The sequence below is a fragment of the Callionymus lyra genome, chromosome 19, assembly GCF_982586985.1.
Source record: "Callionymus lyra chromosome 19, fCalLyr1.hap1.1, whole genome shotgun sequence".
Lineage (NCBI taxonomy): Eukaryota > Metazoa > Chordata > Actinopteri > Syngnathiformes > Callionymidae > Callionymus > Callionymus lyra.
The window spans coordinates 1,711,441-1,733,600 of NC_141836.1; the positions used below are offsets into that span (position 1 = coordinate 1,711,441).

Consider the following 22,160-nt stretch of genomic DNA (forward strand, 5'->3'; position numbering starts at 1 on the left):
TAATAGAATTACAGATAATCAGATTTGGCTGTCATGAATTTCACTCTAATTTCACTATAATTTTCCATTAGATCGCTGGTTTACAAATATTTGCTCATCTGCGATGGGAAAGGCTATCTGTCTAAAACGATTACCGAGCGAGCCTTCAGAAATATGTCCCCTTTCTCTCCCTCCTCCCTCTTAAAAACCAGATTGCGAGGGATCAAAATTAGGAAGATTGCATTATGGATGTCTGCATCCGGGAGAGCAATGGGAGAGATGGGATGATTACGGCCGGGGGATGAAAGCAGTGTCAAGAAGAATATATGAGTGGAAAACACAGAGGTTCTATCTCCCCAAAATCTGGGCTCTGAGCTCAGCGCTGCTTAACATCAAGCACCGTAATAAACTCTAACGTCATAACCTCAGATGGAGATACGTTGACATGTTTTATGCCTCGGACACAGTCCCTGCTAATTGCTGGAGTCCCTGGAACCAGATTTCCAAAGCATGGATTCTATCGATCTGGTGGAATCATCAGCAGCAGCGGTGTTTGTGTGAAGGTTTATTATTCCACCGCCTCTCGCTCCAAATAAATAAATAATGTGCCATAAACAGACGTGAGAGGGAATAATATCCCACATCCAAGACAACCTCCAACAACAGAAGCTTGAACTCTGGTCGAGGCGTCGCCGCGTCGGAATTAAAATTTTACACGTTCAATTTCCTGCCAATTTGACGACAACATGACGGTGAATAACAAGAACTTTTTCTGTGGCCTCGGAAAGTTTGTCTCGACGGAAGCGTCTTCGACGTCCTGTTGTCTCTAAGTTTAAACCCTTCGTTTTTCACATGATAAGGTACAGTAAGCATGAGCCGCCTCTGTAGTTAAGTAATACTACGAAGCCTCACAAAATAATACTATGAAGCCTCACAAAATAATACTACGAGGCCTCACAAAATAATACTACGAGGCCTCACAAAATAATACTATGAAGCCTCACAAAATAATACTACGAAGCCTCACAAAATAATACTATGAAGCCTCACAAAATAATACTACGAGGCCTCACAAAATAATACTATGAAGCCTAACAAAATAATACTACGAAGCCTCAAAATAATACTATGAAGCCTCACAAAATAATACTACGAGGCCTTGCTAACAAATAATACGAAGCCTAACAAAATAATACTACGAAGCCTCAAAATAATACTATGAAGCCTCACAAAATAATACTACGAGGCCTTGCTAACTAATAATACAAAGCCTCACAAAATAATAGTATGAAGCCTCACAAAATAATAGTATGAAGCCTCACAAAGTAATACTACGAAGCCTCACAAAATAATAGTACGAAGCCTCACAAAGTTATTCTACGAAGCCTCACAAAATAATAGTATGAAGCCTCACAAAATAATAGTATGAAGCCTCACAAAGTAATACTACGAAGCCTCACAAAATAATACTACGAAGCCTCACAAAATAATAGTACGAAGCCTCGCAGACTAATACACGGAAGCCTTGCAGAGTAATTCCAGTACTCATACTATGGAGATTCTAATACTTAAAAGAATACTGAGTAATACCACAGAGTTCGTGCGGCCTCGAGGTAATACTCACAATTTGAATTTTAGGTCCATGTTTAAAATAAAATCAGTTCGAGTCACATCTGATTGACTAATTATTGAGATTAAACTCCCTATAGTCAGAAAAATGTTTATATTTTTACATCATCATCATCATCGTTGGTCACGCCTGTCTCAGCACCACCTGTAACATTCCCACTCGGAGTCGGGATGTCCACGACTCCTCCCACGACTCCTCCCACGACTCCTCCCACGACTCCTCCCACGTTTCCTCCCACGTTTCCTCCCACGTCTCCTCCCGACAGCCAAAGACAGCGAGCTGAGCTTCAATCCGACTCAAAGGTCAGATTTCTCACTCTGCATGTCTCTGGTCTTCGGGCACAAAAGCCCCTGAATTCACATCTTTCAACTGCGCCCCAGCTTTTGTCCCCCAGTACTGGGGCAGTGGGATCGGGTCCTGAACCAGACCAGCCCCTCCTGGGGTGCACTGTGAGGGTCCGCCCGACGCTGGCCTGCAGACCCTTTGACTGATGTACCCCTGTCATGTCACGTGCACCCTCACATGCACGGGCGCTCACACACACACACACACACACACACACACACACACACACACACACACACACACACACATTCTCTCTTACAATACGCCGCGAACACATCAAAGGAAAATCCCCAGAGTTCTTTGAGAAATATGGCTTTGTTGCCTGTGATGGAGGCGCAGCCGCCGCACGACAACTTGGCTAAAGTATCACGAGTACAACGAAGAGAATCAGCGTGAAAATCAACATTTATTAGAGTTTTGGTTTGAAAAAAAAAAGATTTTTCAAACAATGTTAATGGTGACATCATCAGAGGGAGGAGCCACGACATAAATCTCGTAATACGATCTCAGTTGTTTTGATAAAACCTGTCGCACTGATGCACTTTAGGTAGAACTTTATTATTTTATTATTATTAACTTCCTTCCTTCGTAGTTCTGAACCTTGAATATTACGATGTCTCTCCTTAGTTAGTGGCGAAAATGATCAGCGTGATTCGTGGAAAAACTCTAAACACAATGTATTTGCTGTGCTGTTTATTTGTATTATTCTCACATTAAAGGCTCAATCCGTAGTTTTAAAGGTAGTGTTTCTGGCTCACCCTAGTGTTGGAATAGAGCAACTGCAGTGTCATAAATTCTCCTTTTTTTCTTTTTTTTCTTTTTTGCCAAAGGAGAAGCAACGATATGAAGAGAAAAACATGTTCAAAACTAAACCATCATAACAACAAAAATGTGAAAAATCAAAACAATGTCAAGGTTGTATTTATTGTATTTAAACTAACACATGAATTAATAAACTAATAGTTCAGTGAAATCTTTTACATTCATATTTATTGATTGTAATTAAAATTAAAATGACATTGAAATGTTATTATGAAGAAAAAATCCGCCTCAACTATGTTATGAAACTAGTTTTTCAAATCGTATTCTTCTTTCTGTTGACCTCGTGTTTTTATTCTTCAACCCTGGATGATCTTCGTGTTTCTACGATGTCGCCCGTCGACGGCTCAGACTCGTCAGACGTGAAAACTGATGAAGTTATGTGTAGAATAATAATTATGTAGTTACAGAGACGTCTGATTCCACATGAGAAGGTTAACATATTTACTGTTTTCTCGTGTGTTTTCGTGGAACGTCTTTATTTCAACTCTTGATGTGGATCTAAAGAACCAGACGAGTGCGTGAATGTTGTCTCGACACCTTCAGAAGAAGAAGAGCGAACGTGACATTTAAGAGGCTTTCACCTGTTTCCTCAAACATCTGCGTGACTGTGACATGTGGCGGCTGGTTCTTCTGGGCCAGAAGCATGTGTACATTGTTCTGACGGATCAGGTTTCAGAGGCGTTTAAGGACATTTGGCTTCATGTGGGTTGAGGAGGAGGAGTCTGTGAGCTATTATCAAATCAGTCATCATAACTCAAGAAAAACACACAAAACCTGTTTTTATATGTCGCCACTTTGGACTCCAGGACTTTGTGTTGTTATATTAGTTCACGGCCATAAACCTCATTTCCTCTTTCTCTCGCCGGTGGACGTTGAAAGTGTTGCTTCTGGTTTTCACGGAGGAAAACAAACAAGTTTGGCTGAAAGCACTGGTACCATGTTTCATCAACAAATGTCCTGGTCCACACTTTGCATCGAAGGAACTGCCAGGCAAATGCGAGGTCTGTCTTATAAAGTATTCATTGTCACCTGGTAACGGCTGCCGTTTATCATTTCACCTGAAATTACAATGAAAACTGATAGCTTATCTTTGGGAGGTGACAGACACGGCGAGCTCTGAGGCAGAAAGTCGACAACTCCACTGATTCGCCGGCAGAAGAAAAAAAAGCAATAAAAATAATATTTCTCCAACGGAGACGAAGTTTCATCTTATTTTATTGTAATGAGTCGGAGTCACTCGGTGGAAACGAGATTCGATTGTTTCTGCGGCTGAATCTGAGTCGAAGATATTTTGCGTTGAGTCACATTTAAAGAGACGTGTTTCTAATACGATGAGATGATCGTCGATACGGTGATTGGCAGTGGACAGTGGTCACGACATCTGTGTTAACAATCCATTGTTGTCCACAAACAGCTCGGATCCATCAGTCACTGGAGCGGCTTTAACGGCTTCTGAGTCGCAGACGTGAAGCCGCAGAGTATCGACGGATGTTAGAGCAGCATGTGTTCGTCGTCATCCAAGGAAGACGTTTCCTCGTCCGCATGAACTCTGGTTTCCTCCCAGTGATCAGCAGAAAATAAGTAAATAAGTGTTTTATTCACAAATAATTTTATAGTCGTTTTCACTAAACACACATGAAACTGATGATTAAAATAATATATTTATTGTATTATTTGTTACAAATAATACAATAAATATATTATTTATAAATATATTTTTTATATATATATATTTATTGAAAAACTTGAAAAAAAGTTTAAATGTAATAATAGAAGCACGAACGATCACTTTATATTTGTTACGTATATTAACATCTTTTCTGTAAGAAATGAATTCAACAAAAAACTGCACTTTTTTTTTAAACTATTCTGTGAGTTAAATAAATAAAAAAAAGTTGAATCTCAGAGTAAAACAAATAAAGTCAAAACAATATGTTTGATGTTCGTCCTTCTGTCGTCGTGACGATCCAGAGCGATGGACGATCGATACACGACGATCAATAATATCATCCGTGGTGGAAACCCTTCTTGGCTGGAAGTCACGGCGCGTGTTCACGCGTGATTTCGCGTGATCTCGCTGCCCCTCGACCCTCCAGAACAAGTGCCGGCTCATTTGAATAGGGGCGGCTCAGGCTCCGCCCCCGGAGAGTTGAAAGGCTAGAGCAGGAAGATGAAGGACCAGCCCACTGAGGGAGGGAGTAAAAAAAGTGCTGCTGCTCCTCTGCCATAATTTGCTATCAGCCCATTCAGACAACATCACCGACAGCTCGCTCTGAGCGTGTGTGTGTGAAGCAGAGAGAGAGAGCGAGCGAGCGAGAGAAGGGGAGGCGCCGTATTCTTTCGACCCCCCCCCCCCTCGTCAAACCACAGGGAGGAGGGGCCAGACCCCCAGCTGCCAATCAAATCAGCTCGTGGCAACCGGCATTATCTCAGCAACAAACTATTGACAGATTACATGTCAAGGAGTTTAGTGCATGATTGAAGGAAGCCTTTTTTCTACCTAGTCTCTCTCCTCGGCCCCCGCAGACCACCTTTGAATGACGTCCAACAGAGTTTCAGAAATATTATGAAAGTTACATGTCTGAGAGGATTTAACTTCGACTTCCCTGAATATGGTGAGTACACTCTTCTTCTTCTTCTCCTCCTCTAACTTTTCCCTTCATCAGTCGAGCTCTTTGACTGATTCTATCAGGAAGTTGTGATAAAGTGCACGTTCTAGCGAGGGTTGCGACACCAGTATTTATAGCTGCTGACGCTGCCCAGAGGTGACTCTGGCATCAAACCTGATCACAGGTCCTCGTCAAAGTTTCACGAGCCGTCGATGTTGAAACTCGGGTCTTATTGTGCTGCAGGTATTATCAGAGGGACGTTGTCATTAGGGCACAAAGAGTGGCCTGAGGGTGTGTTGCCAGGGGGACAATGCAAACAAACTGTTGTGTTGCTGATGTTGTCGCTCCTGAAGCAGCAGCGTTCAGGTTGTGAGGCGAGGATGGATCACAACAGAAAATGTTGAACTTTAACTGTCACACGAGTGAAGTCGACGCGCTGACCGCAGTCGCTTCTCCTCCAGGGTTTAAACGTCGTCTCTTCAAGTCCTCAGTTTGTGTTGATTCTGAAACATTAAATCACGTCACAAATAAATCACACGTTTAATTATTGTGTTTTATTTAACTTTAACTTTGACATTTTCTAATGAAACTTTTGTTGTGGTGAATATTTTACTCTTGACCACAACATTTGAAAACACATGCAGAACACACACTATTACACACACACACACACTTTTAAAAACACACACACACACACATTTCCAAAAACACACACACACACACACAAGGGCTTGGCTATTATGACGCCAGGTGCTTTTTCGCTGCATTATATTTAGTTTAACAAGAAACAACAACAAGTCACACTGTGATCACGACACACCCTCGTCCACAAGTTCTCGTCAGACTTAAAATTGTCTCTCGACTCACAACGGCTCCCGAGTTTTCGACCTTTATTTTTAGGCCCGTTTTCATTGAGCGAAAAAAACCCTCCAACGAGCGAGAGATTCGGTGACAAACGCAGCCTCATCTGAAGGCCTTCAATAAGCTTTTATCACAATCGAGCAACACGCGGATCGATGTGACGTCTTGAGCAATAAACCTGCTGTTGCTCTTCTCTGCTGCTCCTCATGACAGTAAATTTACATTTTTTAATTAAACTAGCCGGAATTTTTATGGGGGGGTCGGGCTGAGCTAATGGGAATGTTGTGTCGGCAGATGAACAGAGTTTAGAAAGAACACGTTTGCTGGAGAGAGAGAGAGAAAAAAAAGTCTTTTAACCTCTTTCATTCCTCCCGGGAGATTCCTGCCCGGCGAGAGAGCGTCACGGCAACGCTGGGATTATTATGGGATTGAAATATTTATTTTTTAATAAGAAAAAAAAAAATTGTTAAGTTGTTGCATTTTTTTTTATTTTGAGTGATTTGATGGTTTGATTGATGTTAAGTTGAGCAGTGGACGGGGGGTGTTTTTTTTTATGTGTGAGTGTGTGTGTGTGTGTGAGTGAGTGAGTGTGTGTGTGTGTGTGTGTTGGGGGGTCATGAAGCAGCTGAGTCCTGATCATGTGCCCAGTTATTAACCCTGTAATTACCTCCAGTTTTAACGTCTAAATCTCACCGACCGCGGTTTCAAAAGTCAGAGCCGAGATCAAACGGTCCAGACGCTCGTGCCGGGCCGGAGCCGGGTCTTGTGGGCGACTTGATACGGGCCAGGAGCGAGACAAGTGGCCTCGCCCCCCCCCCTCGCTCCTGTGCACTCATGCAGTGGCCGGCACCTAATTAAAAGCTCAGAGCTCGCCGTCACCAATCAGGAGTAATGGCCTAATTAATACTGGAGAGGAATATTCCGAATGATAAACAGGTCGAGTCTTGGATGCTTTTATTAGCAGAAATATAACTTTTTACTGTCACAGATGATGCTGTGTGTTAAACTCTTCTGCCGTGACTGACGCCATATTGACTTATTCTGCGTCCGATCTGCAACTTTGAAAGCACGGGTGTGTGTGTGAGTGTGTGTGTGTGCGTGTGTGCGTGTGTGTGTGTGTGTGTGTGTGATGTGGACACGCTTCTGAAAGAGGAGAAAAGGGTGAAAATGAAGAGGTAATTAGCTGAGTGCGACGACTTTGGTGTGTTTGTCTGAAAGCGGCGTCTCCAGCGCCATGAATGAATTTGCATGCTTGGCTTATCGAGCCGCTCTTATTAGGCCGCCTGAAAGAGAGATTAAGCCGGCGCAAAATGTGGTGACTAATCCTTTTAAACGTGGCGCGGGGGTCTTGAAGGTGGGGTCCGGGGCCCGGGACGGAATGCGGGGCCGGCGTGCGGAGAAGGAAGCAACAGATGCCGACCGGACCCGATAAGAGGGTTTTTGACACCAGCAATAAATGATAGTTTATCTCTCGAGCCTCTTATCTAAGAACAATAACAGCAGTCGGGTCAGACCGGGTTGAGATTAGCACGACTTCGACTCCTCGCTTCGATTCTACCGGGATCTTCTGACGAATTATCAAGTGAAAAATATTATTTTTTAATTTAAACATGATTTCTTTTCACGTTGTCGAGCTGATACTTGTGCCTGAGACACAGACACACACACACACACTCTCACACACACACACACACACACACACACACACTTCACCTCCTTCCTCTGCGGTGTGTATTGTTTCTCTGCTTCCATACGCTCGGGCCGGCGGCCGCTGCAATAGTTTTAATGTGAACATGATAAATGTGAAGCCCAGCTGTTGGTGTCACTGCCGGAGCAGAAGAAAGAGAGGATGGACGAGAGAGAGAGAGAGAGATGGAAGGAGGACAAGAGGCTGTAGTTTGCTGTGTTTTCTTCTCTTTTTTAAGTTGGTAACGTGAGAGGATTTCATGGTTGGAGAAGCTACACCTGTTAGGAGGCTGTTAGCAGAACAGTTGCTGGTTCAGACCCGAGAGATCCTCTGTCCTGAGCCCCCGACTCACCCCCCGAGGCTGCCTCACCCCCGGTCTGAGGGGTTATGACTAGATTAAATTAGAATTAAAAACAAGTCAAAAAGTTCCTTTTTTCATCTTCACAATTTAAAATATTTTTACATATGTATATATGAAATTATATATATAGAATTATATATATATAAAATTGTATACATAGATATATATATAAATTATATAAATATATATATATATAATTTTATATATATTTATATATATATATATACACACAGTATATATATTTAATATCAACAAGGCCTCTTTCTAAAGACCATATGTTTCCACAAACAAAGCCGCGTTGATTCGGTGGGTGTTGTCATAAAGTGCAAAATACTGGTCAAACCAGACATTTTCCATGATTGAAGGTTGTCGTGTGAGGAGTGTCTTTGTGTCCAAATGTATCTTTTCAATTAGAAATACTTGAGCGAGGCGCGGAGACGTGAGTAACTCTTGGCACTGATGGTTTTATTTTGGTGCAAAGTTGAGTGAAAGGGAGTGATTGTGGGAGTCACTTATCAGACAATCACAGGTTGTTGTGTCGCGTCCCACTGCAGCACCATATTTGGCGTGCGCAGCAGCCACCGAGCAGCTCCGGCACCTTCCAGCGGCACCTGTTCCCGATTGTGCTGGAATCTTCTATATTAGGCCAGACCTCGTTTGTGTCTGAAAAAGATCAAATGGTTCAAAGTGCGTCTCCGTGAAACCATCGGATGAAAAGAAAAGAAAGTGAATAAATGTCTAACTTTGGCTCCTGGAGACTCTGAAGAAACTGCCTCTTTAAAAGCTTCTGCTGCTCTGAGCTCCAAGTGTCATGTCCATAACGGCAGCACCTGATCTACAGAGTAAAATAACCACTAAGGCTTATTGTTTGGACAATATTGGCGTCCCCCCTCCTCCTCCCGCGCTCACACCCCTGCTTCACTCCCCCTCACCCTTGATTCATTTCACCCACTGTCCTCGGCTGCTGGAAAATGGCGTTAATTTTTTTATTACCTGTTTGACTCTCCAGCCTTATTACTGTAGCCCCTTAATGTTCTCTGTAACCGTGGAAACCAGATGAATAAATGTCCGCCAAAGAAAATGAGATGATTAAACAGGTCACCCTTGCAAAACAAATTCGCTTGGTCGAGCGCAATTTGTGTACCGAGCGGCTGTCTTAACAGTTTGCTAACAAGGGGATTGTTTGCCAGACTAACTGACGGGGAGGGAGGAGGAGGATGAAGAGATCTGGGGGGAAAAGAAGATGATTGAGGAGATAATATTTTCGACCACTGTGCACTTTGTCTCATCCCTTTATTCCTGCTAATAATCTGCTAGAATCCCAGAGAGCAGCCGACACGTCTCATAAACACTTTTGTACAGAAGCTTCAGAACGTTATCGTCGTGACATTTGGTTTGTGATCATCGGCTCCACGACCAGAAAATAGAAATTTCCTCATTTATTTGGCAACCAATCATTTCTGCTAATTGTCCTTCAGGCGTCTGTGTAGCAGTCGCTCGTCGACTGGTCGTGGATCGACACGTGCAGTCGTGACTGTCGCTGGCCGGAGCTGGAAACACATCCTCAGTAGAAGAGACTGTCGGTGAAGAAGCAGGAAGTTGATTCAAACACTTGAGCAACAACATGCTCAGACTTCCAGGTCGACGGCAGAGGCTTCAGCAGCGTCTGTTCCTCCACGTGTGACTCTGTATGTTTGGTCTGGTTCGCTGTGCAGGCCTTGAGACGGTGACTTCCTGGTGAATCAAAAGAAAATCTTTAAATCACAACGAAAGTCGACCAATCATTTAGATCAAAACCTACGTTGTGTAGAACTTTATCTTCTTCAGTGTTTCAAAGTGACTCCACCAACGTGAACCTGGTTCTGTACTTTCCTCGTGAGGTCACGACACCAGTCATTTGACTAAAGCAAAGGTGTCGTCGTGACGTGATCTCGACCCTCGTGGAACCACAGAACCTGATGTTCTGATGAAGTTTTTGGAGCTGAAATCCAAACACACACAGTTAGATGTCGTGTGAGTGTGTGTGAAGACTTTAAAGTCTCTAAACGACCACAGAAGAGGATCTGCTCCGACAACCTTCTTTCAAGTCTCGTCTCCGTGAAAACCTCAAACCCGAGATGCCATCGAACGTTCACCAGCGTGTGAAGCTCAGGTTCTTCTTCCTCACGCTCCTCGGTCGTGAGCAGCCCGGTGGTGGACGGCGGTATTTCATCGCGATTCAGGAACACTGTAGCTCAAAAACTGAAAAGCACTTCTGCATTATTGATGTTTTAATTTGTGCGAATGCCCAAGTCTTTGTTAAGTGATTATGGAGGAGCAGATAACAGGGAGGTTCTATGAAACCAGAGCTGCTGCTGCACCAGCGAGTCCAGCAGGTTCTGCTCAAGAGACCAGTGGAAAATATCAAAGTATGGAAGATAATAAAATAACCGACGTTGATCTTTTGTCCTGTTTTCCATCGACACCTAATGTTTATGGCGCCGCGATAATCTTTTACATCCCTTATCACAAATAATTTCATGTGAATAGATCAGATCTGACCTGAAACGGCCTGAAAACTTTGACCTTGGGCGAGAAGGGAAACGATACAATGCTTGCAAAACAGGCCAATAAAATAATGGCTTTGAACGCCAGGGTTTGGGTAAATATTAAAGCGAGCGGCTCTCGCTGCAATGATTAACTCACAGTCGGGTTATCAGGCTTCATTTCAGTAATTGCTTATCGTGGAAAACATTTCTTTAGCCGCGAGATGAGCCAAAAAGATTTTGTTTCATATCCTTCCAGATAGAAATCTACATCTCGGATCATGGCGACTGGCGATCGCCGCGACCGAAACCTGCGAGCGTATCCTGTAATTTAGCACTTTTCATTAATTTCCTTTTATCAACGTCAGCACAACAGATTCAGTTTTCTGTTTTATCCCAGCGACCTGATTGGTTCTCAGTCGCCATAAACCAGCGGCAGATAAGTCGACGTGAAGTTTAGTTGACGTTGCAGTCCAGAGAAGACCTTTAGCTTCATCCACGTGCTAACGACGCTAACGACGCTAACGAGTCGTTCGTCGTTGTTCGTCAAGATAAAGGAACCTTGTGTGAATCTTTGCATTTGAGATGCATTTAAATTTGAAAACAATCAAACAAACAAACAATACTTTCCTTTGACCCTCATTTGAAAATAAAAACCTGAAAACATATATTTAGTTTAAATTGTTATTTTTTCATGTCTTTGGTAACAACATTAGGTTTTGATTCTCAACATCAATTGTTTCCTTCTTTTTTAAGGCAAATTCTTCAAATATAGTTGTTTTGACTTTGATGAATGTTGACAATCTCTGTTTCTATTTTCACTTCCAAATTGTTAAATCCATTCACTTTTGAACAAAAGTCTTAAGTCGACTCTTTAAGAACTCGTACCTTTGATGATCCAATAACGCACATCGTTGTCTTTATTTCTACTCAATTAACTCAAACTAGAAGCTTTAAACCCTTTGAATTCTCCTTCAGGCCTGCACACACACACACACACACACACACGCACACGCACACGCACACGCACACGCACACGCACACACACACACACACACACACATTTACTGCTGTATTAAGCTGTCTCATGAAGCCACCAGCAGAACACGAGGATACGGCGGGAAAAGAAAGTATTACTTCCATGATCTGATGTCATTCTCCGACTACACAACGCTCGACGCGAGCTCAGGGAGAGAAAACGCACAAGTTGGCTTAGAAACTCACAATTTCAATTAGCGTACGTAATCTGAACCTGCAGGCTTTGATGGAGGCTTTTCTTTTTTCCCCTTTTCGCCGAGAATACGGCGGCACTTGTCGAACATTAATTAAGCCGACTGGGTTTTTTTAAGGATGAAGTAAAGTGCAGAACAAAAGAGCGTTACCTCACACGGAGCCCAAAGAAAGAGCCGTTTGAATCAAAAGAAAGACTATTGAGAGTTATGTTGTGAAGGAGGTGATATCATGGCTGACATGGATCCTGCACGAGTGAAACCCGAGCCCGGCTCAGGAAAATGAGCCTCTTTTAATGACTTTCTACCTGACAGATGACTTTAGGACTCGTTTTGTATCAAATTGCTGCGACTTTGTCTCTGGCATCAGCAAAGCATCGATAATTCATCGCAGCATGAATAGTTCAGAGACTTTTGTTTTAGGTCATTATCCAGTTATTAGCCTTGAAGAGGAAACTTAACACTATTGTCTAGAAAACATATTAACTTAACACATATTTCTTGTATTATTTGGTCTTTGACATTATTTTTGGAGTTTAAGTTTGGATATTTCTCTTTTTTTGCTCTTTATTTGAGATATTGTTTGTATTGTTTTCATATATCGTGAGATTATTCCTTGAATCTGTCAAATTCTGACATTTTTTATTGGTTAACATTAATTTTCAATGTATAAACTAAATTTAAATGAATTTTCTAACTATTTTGATGTCGTACACCTTATAGAAAACATTCTTACAAAAACTTGTTTAAAAAACATTAAAAAAAGTCAAACACCAGCGAGGACTTGACTTGTATGGCTTCAAACTGCTGCTCCGTCATGTGAGTTCTGCTAGCATCGTAGCTAGCTTAGCGCACGTCGATGTTTTCGTGACAAAAAGTGTCTCGTCATGACAATCTTGACAATCACTTGTTGCGACACTCGCTGCTCTCTGACCTAAAATAAACCTTTTCTTTTTTCTTCGTACAATAAAAGGCAGGATTTTATGGAGTCAATCCTTGAAAGTTTGATAAGTAGATGAGAAAAAGGATAAAGTCTGACAATGGAACTGCTATAAATCCCGGGCGGCGGGCGATGATCACACATACAAATGATACATTAAAACCACCATAACTCGCCCGCACCGCGCGGCTGAAAATCAATGCCAATGGATAGTTAAGCTGGATCCTGGAAATCGATGAGCGACTCGTGTCCTCGGTCCCGGCGTTGGAGGCGAGAGTTTTTGAGACTCGAACACAGACCCTGCCGAGGAAATCAGAGCTTGTCGATCTCTGCCCACATCAGCTGCATGTGTCAGCGCCGTGACAAATGAGGTCATTTCATAGCAGCAGCTGGTAAATACATCGTTATAGTCAAATGAGTGGAAAACTGCGGCTCGGGTTTCAAAGCTCGTGTTGTTTTTAAACCTGCTCGAAATGTCGCAATCCCGTGACATCCTGCGCCCGACATAGAGGCGACCTTTGACCTCCCCACCACACCGCGAGGATCTCTGTCTTTTTAAGACAAAAACGTGTCCTTATTAATGCCATTAGTGTAACTGTCGGCTCGGATCGGATCAGCCGACGACCCGACGACTCCTGGTCTCCGTGGTGACGGGATCACGTCGGGAATTGTTTATTTGACGACTCTTGTTGTCGCAGCGTTTGCTCGAGACGACGCTTGGAAACGATCACGTCTGAGACGGTCCTCGACTTATTGTGCGTGGAATATATACCATTTATATTCTATATTATTGAATCATGTGTTCATGTGTGTTGTGGACGATGAAGAGAAAAACTCGCTCATCCTCGTTCAAGAAGCAACTTCTGCCGAATGTTGAGCTCAGTCGTCCGGCGAAGACTCGAAGTAGAGCAACCGTAGTTTGACCTTTTATTCCTTACATTTGAATTGACCTGTCAATCAACGGTGATAACTCCTGAATCACTTTTGCGTGACTTCAGATGAAGGGGGCGGAGTCTCGTCATCCATCCGCCTCTCGTGGTCCAATCATCTAGGAGGAGACCACGGGTCGGACCCGTGACCCTCAGTCAGAGCGAGGGAGACTCGAGAGTCCAGCGGTCTCGGGTCAGATGTCCAGGACGTCTGTGAGACCGAACAGCTGCTTCCACCGGCGTTTTGTTAAGACGTTTGTTATGAAGTTAATACGGCGGCTTATCGGCAAAGCTTCGCTGTTTATCCGTCGCCACGACGACGGGCCGATGACGCCGCAGAGTAACGCGAGCGTCAAAGTCACTCGTCTATTCTCAACTCTTGAACATATTCCCGGTTATAGACGCTCGGACCGAATTAGAGGAACTTCATGTGTGTGGAGTGTGTGAGTGTGTGAGTGTGTGAGTGTGTGAGTGTGTGAGTGTGTGTGAGTGTGTGTAGGGTCTCCAGCGTCTCCTCGCGACAGCTGCTGCTTCACGAACATTCAGTGGTTCCGTCCGTTCGGTCCGGCAACAGTTGTCTCAGCAGAGGGTGGACAGTTGCTCGCGTCCCGCCGGCTGTCGCTGGACTTTTCCACATTTTCTTCACTCATTTCTAATAAAGAGACGTCGAGGCAACTGTCGGGTGGAGGGGGGGGGGTGGGGGGGGCGCCTGTCACTCACGATCTCACCCGTGTGTGTCCTCCTCTGCATGTCTCGTCAGCTGTCAATCACGAGTCACATGACCCTCTTTTGTTTTCCACACAGTCTGAGCGTCGTTCCCTCTTTTTTACTCATTGAATCCTATTAGTTTCACAGAAATGGATCATTTTTTATCGTTTGTTTTCTACTCGTGTTTTTAATGAAGAAAATAAATGTTTCAAATGTTTTAATTCATCAGAATTTTCTTTGATCCCTTTGACACTTTTTCAAACTTCTCTCTCTTAACGCAACATTGGTTCAGGTGTGAGTGTCTTTCAAGGCTTTCACAGTTTCTTTCTAATCCCTCCCTCTCTCTCTCTCTCTCTCTCTCTCTCTCTCCTCACCTCCCTCGCTCCTCACTCCCCCCTCAATCCATCTGCATCATGTCGATCTGTCAGACTGCCAGTGTCTGTTCCAATTAGATTCCACTTAATACACGTAACCTCGATTAACACGCAATCAAGCCCAGATAAATCACGTCCTTTAAGTCCCCCTCCTTCTTCTACGCTGTTGCTTTGCATCAATCGTTTCTTTTTCTCGCCAACAAGCCTTTTTTTTTCTCTTCCGCCACATCATCGCTCACGGTTTCAAAGGCGCAGGTGGAAGTGTTGGTTCCTGCGAGTGTCGGCGTCGCCCTGAAGACGGCGGCGTCTTAATTACATCTTTGCTCAGAAAAGCCACTAAAGACGCCGCGAGGCCGCGAAGTCTATTGTCTCGCTGACCTTTTTATCTGACGGACAATTGGTTCGACTAGATTACAAATGAAGACGCGCAGGTACTTGAGGAGTCGCTGGAGTGACTGGCGGCTGTTTTCACAGCGTTTGCTGCTCGTCAATCACAACAGTTCAAGATTCAAATAATCTGACTTAATTCAATATTTTAATTATTAGAATTTAGCAAATATTTATCAGAAAATATTTAGTGATTTATCACATTATTAACAACATTAATTAATCATGAACCTTAAGGTCTCACCAATCCTTTAATCTTAAGCAAATTAATTTAAAATGATTTCACTGTCTGCAGATACAAATGATTCCTTATTTTAATTAATTCAAGAATAATGCTGGATTAATTTCAAACCTTAAAACCTTCATTTGTCACTGAGCCTTTAATCTTGTATATTTATTGATTTAAGAAAAGCTTGTTTGTCTAAATTAACTGTTAAAAAGCGACAACAGTTGTGTTTTACTGTGCGTTTGTCACCACAATATTTGCAGATGAGAAAAAATCAATGATTTTCTATTTTTAGCAACATTACGGCGTCGAGAGTCAACAGAGCCGCGGGAAACGAGCCCCGAGTTCACCCTGACGACGATTATTCTGGCGACTAAGTTAATAATTCACACTGTTTATGCTAATAGTGGTGAAGGCGACTGTTGAATTACTAAATTGAAGCAAAGACTAAAAACACAAACCCAATAAAAACAACCAGGGGCTGCAGGAACAGCACACGCAGCACTCTCGGGTCTTCTTTTATTAATCGCAGCTAAAAGTGCTAACATTGACAAGTTGAACAGATTAGCCTCTTTAATAAGTGTGTGTGCGTGTGTGTGTGTGTGTGTGTGTCGGGGGGGGCGATCCACCAGAAGAACCTGTCGGGAGCTAAAACATGGTCTCATGGTGTGGATCCACTTCATAGTTACTTTTTTAAAAAGCGCGTCAGGTCTGGGTTTCTCCGGCGCCGCAGCAATGCATCATGGGTGTGGACGTCTCAATGCTAGTTGGAGCTGACAGGCCTGCTGCTGTGAGGTGTGTAAACAGGGCTTAGATTTAAAATGAATTAAGCTACGAAGCAAGGCTCACGTTGATCCATTTCTTATCTGCCGTGCTGCCGTGTCAGCCCCGGAGCTCAAACACAAGTCGGGGGACAAAGCTCGCTCGTTTACACGCGTCTCTTCGCCAGAATAACCTGTTATTAGCGCCTAATGAAGACGCCACGGAGAAACCACAATGGCTGCTCACGTCCTCGGCTCCTCACAAACTTTTGATCCCTGCAAAAGCAATTAAAAAGTTGTGCGTGTTTTATTTAATTAGTATTGGGTGCAAACAAAATGACTATTGAACAGACGTGCGATCGCTTCAGCCTCTTTTTCCATGCGGCGTCCACGGCAACCGTCAAAGCTCTCTCACTTTCCCACACCAACGGAGAGTGAGCGGTTGTAACAGCTTCAGCCGGACGCTGCGCAAATATAAAAAGTGTTTTTGCAGACGTCACCAACGATTATCTTGTCCCGGCGTTTTGGGTGAATGTGGAGGATTTAAGGGGCTTTTCCCTCCCATTGTGCTGACATCACGGCGACCCACTCACTCACGGCCAAAATGCTGCGAAACTCTCCCAGAGTCTGTCTGTGAGCAACAATGACAGTCTGGGAACATGTAAAGGGAACACTGTTGTGTGTGTGTGTGTGTGTGTGTGTGTGTGTGTGTGTGTGTGTGTGTGTGTGTGTGTGTGTGTGTGTAGGGTTAGTTGTGTGGGGGTGGAAATGGGGACAAATGAGTTTCACAAGATTCAAACCAATTCTGGGTCGACTGAACAATAAATGATCTGAAGCTTTTATTCATGACACTAATGGAGACTTTGATGAAATGTACTTCTATGTTGTTGTGTTTTTAGCCTCTTGAGGTTCCAGCAAATGTTTTTAGAATGTATTAGTAGATACTGAGCAGTGTTAGCTCGTTAGTAGTGTTTGTCAAGAGTGTGTACGATAGTGTAGTAACAAGTATATATGTGTAGTATTGTCCAGTACTTGACTCTGGTGTTGTGATAGTGTAGTAACAAGTATATATGTGTAGTATTGTCCAGTACTTTACTCTGGTGTTGTGATAGTGTAGTAACAAGTATATATGTGTAGTATTGTCCAGTACTTGACTCTGGTGTTGTGATAGTGTAGTAACAAGTATATATGTGTAGTATTGTCCAGTACTTGACTCTGGTGTTGTGATAGTGTAGTAACAAGTATATATGTGTTGTATTGTCCAGTACTTGACTCTGGTGTTGTGATAGTGTGGTAACAAGTATATATGTGTAGTATTGTCCAGTACTTGACTCTGGTGTTGTGATAGTATAGTAACAAGTATATATGTGTAGTATTGTCCAGTACTTGACTCTGGTGTTGTGATAGTGTAGTAACAAGTATATATGTGTAGTATTGTCCAGTACTTGACTCTGGTGTTGTGATAGTGTAGTAACAAGTATATATGTGTAGTATTGTCCAGTACTAGACTCTGGTGTTGTAGTATTTACAGACCACATGACTCTTGACGAAGTCGTAACTGCTTTCATTTGTTTTCAAACCAAAATATGTCCAAACATCAGCTTTAAAAGCTACTGGACTCACTGTATCCTCTCGTCCTCAGTCGTCATTCTTCCTTTAGCTGCAGAGGACGTAATGACTGCTGCCATCTAGAGGCCGGAGGTTTAATTGCAACAAAGATGGAACAAACGCCCGAATATTGTATTTAATTTATTAATTGAAAAAACTTGAATATTGATACTTTTTTGTGGAAAAATAATTATCATGACATTCAAGTGAATCAATATTCATTGTTTTCAATGTGTTGTCTTGAAATCATCAGCTTTAAGTTGAAGATTCTTTCAAGTCAGAGGAGTCTTAGTGAGTCTCAGTGAGTCTCAGTGAGTCTCAGTGAGTCTCAGTGAGTCTCAGTGAGTCTCAGTGAGTCTCAGTGAGTCTTAGTGAGTCTCAGTGAGTCTCAGTGAGTCTCAGTGAGTCGTAGGAGTCGTGCTGCTGAAGTGTGGAGGTACATAAAGATTAAAGGCCTCAACTCAGCCAACGTGGCCTGATGTGACAAGATTAGCTCAGCCCTGGTGAGCATGACTGGTACTGTGTGTGTGTGTGTGTGTGAGAGTGTGTGTGAGAGAGAGTGTGTGTGTGTGTGTGTGTGAGAGAGAGTGTGTGTGAGTGTGTGTGTGTGTGTGAGAGAGAGCGTGTGTGTGTGTGCACGGCAGACCAGGAACCACGACTGCTGCTCGCCACCAGCCAAGACAAGACACGAGGGATCAACACTCGTTGGCTCATCTCAAGTCTCCCCCCATGGATGGGCGACTGCCAGACCATAGAAGCTCCAGCCAGGGGGAGTCAAGATACCAGGGGGGAGGGAGGGGACACCGCAGGGGGGCGAGTGGGCGGGCAGCTGGGCCACAGTGAACGTGAGTCGGAAAATGATCCTATTAAATTGAATTAAAGAGGCAAGTCTTCATTTATACCAAGAATGATGGATTTGGATAATTAACAGTGTTAATGGGGGCTGGTTGAAGAGGGCACAGACACACTCACACACACACACGCACACTCACAGTCTCACACACACACATGCACACACACACATGCACACACACACACACAGGGCCAGGTTCATGATCGCAATAACCTCTCAGGTGTTTTTTTATAATTCAAGTCTTATTGGCTTTAAATATAAATCAATGAAACTAGTCGTGCACTCGTCATATGTGGGGTACAGCAGGGCTCCATGCTTGGACAACTGATGATCCCCAAGAGTACTTAAAAAAAATACATATAATTACTGTCTTAGAGTCAGTTGTTGCTGGAGTTGTGTTGCTTGAGTTGTGTTGCTTGAGTTGTGTTGTTGGAGTTGTGTTGCTGCAGTTGTGTTGCTTGAGTTGTGTTGCTGCAGTTGTGTTGCTGCGACGGTGAGCAGTGGTGAGCGCACGATGCCACTTTAACGTCTCATCTTCAGGATCTAATTGTGTGTTTGTTAACGATTGTGCGCCAGTGATGGTGCGCCTGCATCTCCACTTTGGTCAGTGCACACCCGCGTCTGCGTGTCCTTAATTCTCCGTGATGTGTCGGCCCGAGGCGTGTGTGTGTGACGGAGTGATCGGGCCTCGACCCGGACACTGAAGAGAGTGAGAGTCTCTCAGTCCTGGAGGATCCGTGACCCGTCCTGGTGTCGTGGATCCACTGGTGCTGATCACCTGAGAGCATCTGCACACACACACTTTGATGCCACTTTTCACCAGAACCAGTGTGTGTGTGTGTGTGTGTGTCGGCGAGATAGAGTGTGTGGAAAAAACAATCTCATCAAGCAGGAGCCGTTTGCTTAGCACGAGCTGACAGTCTTTGTGTATGTAAATGAAGAATTTAGACTAATGGAGTTGAACCATTTCTAATTTTGTGATGGCAAGAGGATTTTGATTGAAAGTAATTAAGCAAGCTAGCTGTAAAATTAATTAAAGCAAAAGGAGGGGGGACTTTTATTGGATTGGATAGCGATATAGCTGCTGTCAGGCGGGGGGACAAATGGGGGTGACCTGGATTCTCTGCCCTCCCCCCTCCCACTCGCCACTTTTATGTCACTTTAATCTCCTTAGAGCGGCTGGTGTGCATTTGTTCGAAATAATCAAGGAAATATGGTCAGAAATTGTCAGCTTTCACATCTGATTTACCTGACGTGTGTGTGTCGTGCACACGCGCTCGCCACGGCGGCGGATCTTTTTTTTTCCTCCTCCTCGGCTTCGGTGAAAATGCTTGTGACAGTCTTGAAGCTCCGGTCGTCCATGAGTGGGGGGTCTACTTTCAGAGGCGTGCTCGGCCTCGGCGCCTCCTCGTGCACGCCCTCGGCGCCTCCTCGTGCACGCCCGCGCCGCTCGATTGCCTCACTGGCGAGGGTTCGGGCAGGTAGCTCCTCCAGCAGCAGATTACCGCCGTGACAAAGCCTGTTACAGCTACTTAACCGCTGACAAATACCATCGGCCGATCCCTCGCAAATAGAACATGACGCCATTGTTACTCCACAGTATTTTCATCACAGCTCGGATTGAGTCGTCTCTGTTCTGACGCGCGATCACATGATGAACCGTCGACGTTCGTTGAAGGAGATTAAACTTCTAAAAACGTGGAATTAAATAAAATCCACAAATGACTGACATTTACCTTTATTTTTTTATTCTTTAAGTTAAAAACATTTATTTGAAACTCAACATGAAACTTTTGATGTCCTCAGCTCCTATGATGCTTTGCCGCCCAGCACAGCAGTCACAGCTGTGGATGATGTTGAAGTTTATCTTAAGACAAAAACACAAGAGTGAATAAAACAAGGAGTTTTGATGTTTCTCAGCTTCATACTATAGATGTTTTAAATCTTTCTGTTATTTCAATGTAAAGTCAATTCAAATCATGAACAAACGGGACCAGAACATAAACTCTTGGACCAGAAGACTCATGAGAACGAAGACCTTTCACATAATTATCAGAACAAATAATGTCCAAAAGTTTGTCTCAATATATTTCCAGACTCTAAACCTAAGCGTGTTAAAAATAATTAGCTGGTAAAAAAGCTGCGCTAATGTCGTGCGACGTGGATGAGGCCGGCAGCAGGACGGGGTCCACATTAAAGGTCCACAGGGTCCCCGTGACTCCGCGGCGGGTGAGAAGCCACTTCCTCTCAAAGCCTCTTAGCTGCTGTTGTGACGCGAACCCCCCGAAGAGACGCTTCATTAGGGCCGCGCTGCCGGGTCTCTCGCCCTTCAGGACCCTGTAACAGGATTAGGGGGGTCCTCCCAAAGTAGCACCTCGGGTCTCTAACAGACCTGCTCAACCCCGGACCTGGACTCCCTTCCTCTCATCAGATCACAACAGGTGGAACCGACACGTTCTCTTGTGACCCAGTGAGGACCACATTCCTATGAACCCAAAAACACAATTCTCACCCCTCGCCCCCCCACACACCCCTGGCCCCCCCACACACCCCCGCACCTCCACTAGAGTGTAACAAGCTCCTGGATGTGTAAGTGCGATAATGTAAATGTAGTGTCGTCAGGCGAGCAGGAGCTTTATCTAAGTGTGAACAAATGAAGGGAACGTTTGAAAGAGTGATACATTATTAACTCTAATTGATTCTTTTAAGACGCTACACGTTCAGAGTCGAGGCGTCGACGTCTCATCGCGACACGTTCACGTGTGTCACACACTGTTGAAGGAGGCGAGAAAACCTGCACGATCCGGGGGATCAGACGTGTGTTTTTGTCTCTTCGGGTGTGTGTGTGAGTGTGTGTGAGAGTGTGTGTGTGTGTGTGAGAGTGTGTGAGTCGTCTCTGAAACTGTGCGAGTGTGGAAGTAGATCAGGGTTGAGATGCTTTGTTGATAAGTTGGTTTTAAAAAAGAAAGGTCTTTCATGGAAGGTCGTATCTTACGATCAAGGTCAAGGTCGAGGTCAAGCCCCAGGAGACGTGAAAGGAGTGAGAGGTCAGGAGGCAACGAGTGTTTCAAAGAACGCACAACTAACACTGATCGACGTCGTCCTCGAGTCAAAGTCGATCAAACAAGGAAACATATTTGGTTCTTAATCGTGAGCAAATGTTAGATTTATTTTATTTATCAAGTGACTTGAATGTTAACGACCTCAGTTCAAATGTGTCGTCTTTAAAATTCAATCTAAAAATGATTGAATGTATAATAGAGTCACCAGACAGAACCAACAGAGCTCAGAGCTACTGGATCAAACTTTGATCAGCAGCTCTGAGC

At 43.8% G+C, this 22,160-nt stretch overlaps 1 protein-coding gene across 3 annotated transcripts in view; it reads left to right on the top strand.

Annotated features, from left to right (window-relative positions):
* casz1 (castor zinc finger 1) overlaps positions 1–22,160 on the top strand; it is a 160,889-nt gene that overhangs the window by 85,190 nt on the left and 53,539 nt on the right. Inside the window, exon 1 of one of the 3 annotated variants that reach the window (XM_087782333.1) lies at positions 5,041–5,391. The exons of the other annotated variants lie outside the window; for them this stretch is intronic. Within the exon in view, the coding sequence (XP_087638459.1) occupies positions 5,343–5,391 (49 nt within the window). The 5' untranslated portion in view covers positions 5,041–5,342. Of the gene's footprint in view, positions 1–5,040; positions 5,392–22,160 lie in introns of those variants that run through there. 3 annotated transcript variants of the gene reach the window in all.